General features: G+C 39.2%; 1 protein-coding gene across 1 annotated transcript; it reads left to right on the top strand.

Moving 5' to 3' along the window:
* LOC109232489 lies at positions 2380 to 7545 on the top strand. Its single transcript, XM_019398261.1, has 8 exons — positions 2380 to 2554; positions 2662 to 3084; positions 3187 to 3600; positions 3721 to 4124; positions 4212 to 5522; positions 5632 to 6469; positions 6744 to 7326; positions 7467 to 7545. Exons 1-8 carry the CDS (start codon positions 2380 to 2382, stop codon positions 7543 to 7545), a joined length of 4227 nt encoding a protein of 1408 aa, XP_019253806.1.

Here is an 8051-nt window from a genome sequence, read left to right as displayed (position 1 = left end):
GAGGAGGGCGGAGAATTTAGCTTAGGCACTTCAGTGTTATTGAAAATCCTCGAAGGCAAATGCTCATAAATCGAGCAGAGTGACCTTTTATACTCTACAGAACCAATAAACAATTGAGTGAAATGGAGAGGTAAAATACAGATAAAACTAGTGACAAGCTGAAGTTAGAAATATTTTGGATAGTACCCGCAAAAAAATTTGCCATCAATGCTTGCAGGATGTTTATCTGCTCTAGATGCAACAAGAAGTATGTTTCTGCACGTCATGATTTGTTGTTATTACTCCTCAATACCCAATATTCAAAGGTTTTCTTTAATAAACTACATAACATTCATAAAACAATATATTTTATTCAACGGATATCTATAAGTAATTCTTATTCACATGTCAATTTTATAAAGTACAATAAAAAATCAAAAAAGTTTTAAAAAAGTCAAACATAATATTACAAATTAGAAAACTTTCCTATGGCAGTCTAGATTTTGCAACAGCTGCGCAAATTAATTCCAATTCAATGTGGGATTAAAGGTGAGTGTAATATTGGTTTTTTAAGGGAAAGGCATATTTTGATCAGAATGACTTTATGGCAAGATTACTTGAATTTTACGTCAACAAATGCTCATTATATTAAGGACAGAAATGGATATGAATATCAGCTTAGGCCATTGATTTATGATTCCAAATTTAGAGCTGGTGAGGAAACTCCCAAGGCAATGGCTTGGATATCATTCCCAGGCCTACTGCCAACTTTTTTTGTCAAGGAATGTTTGTTTTCGTTAGCTGCAGCTGTAGGCAAGCCTTTGCATCTGGACATGGCTACTATAAATAAAACTAGACCTAGTTGTGCAAGGGTGAAGGTGCTAGTTGATCTACTTGCAGATTTGCCTAAGAAGGTGAGGATGGACATAGTTAATGAAGCTGCAGGTACAACAAGGACTGAATGGGTGAGAATTCAATGACATGCTGCCTAAATATTGTAGACATTGCAAACTTCAAGGTCATGATCAATTGGAATGTTGGAGGTTGCATCCAGAGTTATATATGGAGAGGGAGACTACTAATCAAACTGTCAAAGGTAAGGAGCAGGGCAATGGTAATACACAGCCTCTAATGATCTTATCTAGTGGAAGAGTTGTTGGCAATGTGAGTGGTACCTCAAAGGAATAGTGGAAGGAAGTTAAAGATAATAGAGTTAGGAATGTGGTAAACCAAACTACAAATTATAGCAACACTGGAAAGGAGATTGTTCCAGTACAGCAGAATGGAAATCAACAGTCTAATGGTGGTAACAAGGCTACAGATGTTGGTCAGCAAGCAGGAGATCAAAGGAAAACTGGAAAGGAGATGGTAGCAGTGGACAATGGTGCAAACAACCAAGTGCAGGTAGCTAATAAATTTGCAGTCTTAGAAGTGGTTGATGAGGAAGATGAACCAGATAATCAATTGGCATTAGTAGTAGCTCAAACAACTCCTAAAAGCACAGCAATTGTGAATCAAGGTATAACACAGCAGCAACAATCAGATAAGGTGACTAAGGCAGGAAATCTGAATCCTGCAGCCCCTGCATTTAATCCTAATTCATCTGGCATTGGCGCTATTAATGGTATAGTAAACTCAACTCCTAAAGCTAGTGGCAAGGAAGCACCAAGAACAAAGGAATCTACAGCACAATGGGTAGAAAGAACATTCAATAATAAAGCAGGAGATATGGCTGTGGGAATTAATACCTCATGCCAGGATATTCCATCACAAGATACAATGGTGGAAAAGGAGTTGGCTAAAACACCAGAGGCTCAAACAGATGGTACAAAATTTCCTACAATTAGAGAAAGAGTTGAATGGAGTGGAGGCAGGCTATGGTCTGATCAAAGAGAATATGATTCAGAAGAAGGGGAAGTTCCAGAGGGAGTGCCTGCAGATGAGGAACCAATTGTGGAGGAGAAAGAAGAGGAAGAACAAAGTGTAAATGGGGACCCCATTGTCAATGTAAGCAACAATGATGACAATAACACAACAAAAGGAGGACTAGAAACATTGGTGCAGAACATTAACCATCAGGTAGATGAGGCCACATGTGTAGGGAACTCAGAAAGAGGAGGGACAGACACAGGTGATCCTGGAGGTACAGATGTGGACGAATCTCAACAGCCAACAAATGATCCACAAGAAACCAGTGCAAAAGGGAAAGAAAAACAATCCAAACAATCAACAGCTGCAGCAACTGCTACTATTCCATTGAAACAAAGACAATTGTAACTGGTAAAGAAAGGGGAGGAGCATGCATTAGCCTCTAAAATTCAAAACCAAATAGTGGGTGTTGCAGCAGGAGTGCAAGAAGACAATGAGGCAGGTGAGGAAGTTGACAGAACAGGATAGGACATGGATCAAGAATCAACTACTCAGAATTTTATAAATGTAGCAAGAAGAGGAGATCTTTCTCCTAGGCAGATGGAGAAGGTAAAATCAGCAGCAAAAGGCAGAAAGAAACAACAAAAAGAGAATATGGCAGCTCCTACAGCAGGGGTTCAAACCAGGAGGACACTGACTAAATCCAGTAATCAGTAATGGATGCTCTTATCTGGAATATAAGGTCAATCAACACTCAACAGGCCTTTGAAAGGTTGACAAAAATGCATAGGCAGAATCATTATGAATTTATAGGTCTAACGGAGCCTAAGCAACAAGCAAAGAAGCTAGAAAGATACAGAAACAAAATAGGATTTGCACAGGCAATTTCAAATGTTTCCAACAAGATCTGGGCTTTCATAGATGATGTATTTGAGGTAACTGTCATGTACAATATGGTGCAGCAATTAACACTACGATTGTATCACACTGAATCACATGTGGAGATGGTCCTAACTTTGGTTTATGCTAAGTGTGATGCTATAGAGAGGATAGAACTATGGGATTCTTTATATGCAATGGCAAGGGATATGGAGGTACCATGGCTAGTAGGTGGTGATTTCAATGTAATATGGGATGAAGAAGAGAAGTTTGGTGGGCTTCCAGTGTCATTGAATGAAATTGATGACTTTAGACATTGTGTTAACACTTGCAACCTCTTTGATCTTGGCTTCAAAGGCAGCATTTTTACATGGTAGAATGGAAGGGCAGAAGAAGATTGCATCTTCAAAAGGCTAGATAGATGTCTAGCTAATGTGGAATTTCAACAAACATTTCCAGGTATAGAGGTGGAACATCTTTCAAAAATTGGATCAGACCATAGCCCAATGCAGTTGAAGTGTGATATAGAGGCTCCAATTATAAAGAAACCTTTTAGATTCCTGAATTTTTGGGTGGAAAATGAATCATTTAAAGAGGTGGTAAGGGAGAATTGGAAGGCTAATTTTTCTGCAAGTCCTTACATCCTTTTTAATCACAAGTTAAAGAAATTAAAGAAGGCTCTAGCATTGTGGAGCAAAGCAACTTTTAGTGATATATTTCAGAAGATAGCTAGCATGGAGGAGGTGGTTTTAGTTCATGAGATTGAATTTGAAGCTAATCCTACAAAAATGAACAGGGAAAGACTACAAAAGGTACAAGCAGAATTGATTAAAGTGTTGGCATTGGAGGAGAAGTACCGGCAGCAGAAGGCAGGTATGACCTGGTTCAAGGAGGGGGATAGGAACACTAAACTTTTCCATGCTCAAGTAAAAGGTAGAAGGAAGAAACTGCAACTTAATAGAATTTAGAATAGCCAAGGAAACTGGATTGAAGAGGAGCAGGAAATTGCAGATGAGGCTATTAATTTTTACAAGGAGCAGTTCACTGAAACAGCCATCCCTTCATCATTTGATATTATCAATTGCGTTCCTAATCTGATAGATACAGAGCAGAATGCTGAACTGATAAAGAAACCAACCAAAGAGGAGGTCAAAGTGGCAATGTTTGGACTCAATGGAGACAGTGCAGGTGGACCAGATGGTATGACAGGCAGGTTTTATCAATCTTGCTGGGACATAGTAGGGGATGATATTTTTGACATGGTGAGGGCATTTTTTAATGGTCATGATCTCCCTAAATGTGTGACACACACCAATCTTGTTCTGTTACCAAAGAAAAAGTTGGTCACTACTTTCTCAGATCTGCGATCCATAAGCCTCAGTAACTTTTCCAACAAGGTGATTTCAAGGGTGATACATCAAAAAGTTAGTGAGATTTCTTCCTAATTTGATATCTGAGGAACAGGCTGGCTTTGTTAAGGGCAGGAGCATAGTAAAAATATATTACTGACTCAGGAGATTGTGACTGATATGAGGCTTAGAACCAAAGCAGGACCTAATGTCATTATGAAGCTAGACATGACAAAATCATATGATCGACTATCCTGGTTATTTTTGACCAAGGTACTAAGAAGAATGGGTTTTTCAGAAAGGTTCATAGGCATGGTGTTTGGAATAGTGTCAAACAACTGTTATTCCATCTTAATAAATGGCCAAGCTCATGGTTTTTTCAAGTCTTCTAGGGGAGTAAAACAAGGGGATCCTGTCTCTCCAACTCTGTTTATCCTAGCAGCTGAAGCACCATCAAGAGGTCTCAATGCTCTACATAAGAACCTATACTTTTGTGGATATGGGATGCCAAAGTGGAGCCCAAAAATCAATCATCTTGCATATGTAGATAATATGATTATATTTTCATCTTCTGATGGAACATCTTTGCTACTGATTATGGAAGTGTTTAGTGCTTATGAAGCTGCATCTGGGCAGCTTGTAAACAGAAACAAATCTGTTGTATATTTGCATCAGTTATCAGACCTTGAAATGATTAGCAAGGTGGAGAGGATCACAGGGATTAACAGACAAGAATTCCTTATCATATACCTAGGCTGCCCTATATTCTATGCAAGGAGAAAGCTGGAATATTATCAGCCCATGATCACCAAGGTAATGGACAGACTACAATCATGGAAGGGTAAGCTTTTGTTTGTAGGTGGTAGTGTTGTTCTTATTGCACATGTACTACAGAGTATGCCTATACACCTCTTGTCAGTTGTCAACCCTCCAAACTATGTAATAAATAGGCTGCATAAGATATTTGCCCAGTTCTTTTGGAGCAGCTCTATAGGAGGAACCAGTAGGCATTGGGCATCTTGGAACACACTATGCATGCCAGTTGAGGAAGGAGGAATAGGATTTAGGTCCCTACATGATGTATCTAAAGCATTATTCAGTAAGCTCTGGTGGAACTACAGAACAAAGCCAAGCCTTTGGAGCTCTTTCATAAGTCAGAAATATTGCAAAAAAATGAATTCTGTAATTGTTCCATGGAGGAAAGGGTCACACATATGGAGAAAAATGTTGGAGTGTAGAGATCTGATTGAATATCAAATAATTTGGCAACCAAAAATGGGATCCTCACTATTTTGGTTTGATAACTGGACAGGACTAGGGGCATTGTACTTCTTAGTTCCTCAGGAGTTTGGCATTGATGAATATGTACACAATGTCTATGATGTCATTGAAGATGGAGGATGGGATGTGGATAGGCTATATGAATTGTTACCTGAAGAATATGCAGTACATATAATAGAAAAGATAAAGCCACCTTCATCACACTATATACATGACACACCTTATTGGATGGGTAAAAGGTTTGCCTTTCAAAATTTCCTTTTTTATGTGGAAGGTGTGGAAAGCAAAGCTACCATTGGATGACTTTATGAGAAGGCTTGGATACTTCATGCCATCTAAATGTTGGTGCTGTGTACAGCCTAAGGAAGAATCTCTGCAGCATTTATTCTTCAGATCTGAAACAGCCAGGGTAGTATGGTATTATTTTTTATCGAGGGCAGGAATAACTGTGGAAGGATTATCAATGCACCAAGCTATCACAAAATGCTGGACTGCTAATGTGTGTCCAAGGTTAAAACCAATAATGCAAGCACTTCCCTCTTGCATAGTCTGGGAACTGTGGAAAAGAAGAAACGGCATGAAGTATGGAGATGTAGTGTCAACTAGCAGGGTGATCTACCAAGTGTCAATAACTCTTCAAGCATTGGTAAAGGTAAGAAAGCCAGGTATCAAATTGGTTCCTCACAAGTGGCACGATCTGTTAAAAATGATGGAGAATTACACCCCTACACTTAAGGTGAACAAAGTCATGTGTGAATTCCCAAGTGCAGGATGGCTAATGGTCAATACAGATGGGGCTTCGAGGGGAAATCCTGGCAGGAGCTCAATAGGATATTGTGTAAGGGATGAGAAGGGTGACATAGTATGGGCAGTAGGGAAGGAAATTGAAGAAACAACAAACACAGTAGCTGAAGCTAAAGCTATGGTAGAGGCACTGAGGTTCTGCAGAACACAACAATACTCTCATATATGGCTTCTAACTGATTCAATGCTCTTGAAAAAGATCATGGATGGGTTGTGGAAGCCACCATGGATCATTAATGAACAGGTGGAGGAAATTAGGCAGCTAATGAATGGGGGCAATTACACAGTTTCACACATTTATAGGGAAGGTAATAAGTTGGCAGATCATCTTGCCAATTATGCCTTAGATCATGGTGATATTGAATGTCAATAATTCTGGCAAATGGATATACAAGGGAGGAGGATCATAAATGAAGATAAGATGCAATGTCCAAGTTTAAGGGTGAAGGTGGTCAGGAGCTAAGAAGTCAGGAGAAAGGGAGGAGCAGGGTGCAGGAGATGTCAGTCGATCAATATATCCAAATCCTAAGGGAGGAGGATATGTTGATAAATTTTTATCTAACACTGTGTTCCTTTTTGCAGGTGTTCATAATATATTCTTGCACCTTGCTTGGATGGAATTACATATGGTGGTATTAGTGCTAAGAACTCAATCCATAGGAAGACCATTAAAGCAAGGCAAGGATATAGTGGCAAGGAAAGGAAATCTGTTACGCAAGACAATTAGGTCTACAGAAATCAGTAAAAGTCACAATGCCAGTACACAAGATGTAAGGGAGTGCAAGAGAAACAAGGAAGATAGGGAAGGAAATAAAAGGGAGCATATTTACAAGGCTGGAAAGGTAAAAATAAAAGCAAATCTGCCCAGAATGTCTAAGAGAAATGGGCAGAATAGCTCAAAAGATTCAGGAGAATGGATTGGGATTCTATGGGATATAGGGAGCCATGCAGGAATTTGGATCATAATGATTTCAAAGCAGGGGAAAAGTAAGTATAAGAGGAGTTGGGAGAGAGAGGTAGATAGAGGGAGCTCATCATATATGAAAAAAGTAGCAGGCTTGCTCAGAATGTCTAGGAGAAATGGGCAACATGAGAATGAATGGTTAGGAATAGTTGAGGAAGAGGGAGTAGGTCCAAAAGAGCAACAAGCAAAACAACATGTAAGGTGCGCTAAACAAGAAGAAAAAAGAAATATGGCAAGGTGGTGTAGGATTAAGGAGAGTGCATCAGATTGTTTTGTACAAGGCCTTTGGGAGGAGTACAAAATGATCAAGTTTTTCACTAACCTTATTTTCTTTTTTGCAGGAAACGTTACTGTATTCATGCCTTGTCACAAGTTTCGACTTCAATGGGTGGTATTAGTACACTGTACTCATTCCCTTGAAGAAGGAATTGTGACATGCATAAGCATGAAAAATTACTAATGGGAAACACTATGGTCCAGCTTGAAAAAACACTGGTATTGGCAGCTATATTTGGGAAGCATCAACCTATATTGGATCATAACTGTGGTGCAGACATCTTCAATAGCAAATGAGGAAACAAGCATGACCGGAGTCTCAATAAAATTCAAAGGGACATCACATGATTTGGGACGCAAAATATTAATAACTGGAAGAAGTTTGATCATAACATGGTTCACTTGGCAGTGGTATTCGTGCATGAATGACAAAGAGTGGAGCATCTCGAAGGAATGGCAACACAATAGAATACACAAGGAAGTTTTTCAAGCAAGGGTCTCAAGAGGTAAGCAATGGAAGACCATCAAAAATCAAAGCAAAGTTGGTGCATTCTGTGCAGTGGTTCATATTAAAAGCAGGTGCAGACATAAGCAATGGCACATCGGAAATGGAATGACAGTATTCAGAACATTACAAATGAAAGGAAAAG

Source organism: Nicotiana attenuata, chromosome 9, assembly GCF_001879085.1.
Source record: "Nicotiana attenuata strain UT chromosome 9, NIATTr2, whole genome shotgun sequence".
NCBI lineage: Eukaryota > Viridiplantae > Streptophyta > Magnoliopsida > Solanales > Solanaceae > Nicotiana > Nicotiana attenuata.
The sequence above is the reverse complement of the archived record's forward strand: the minus strand, read 5'-3'. Positions and strand labels throughout refer to the sequence as shown.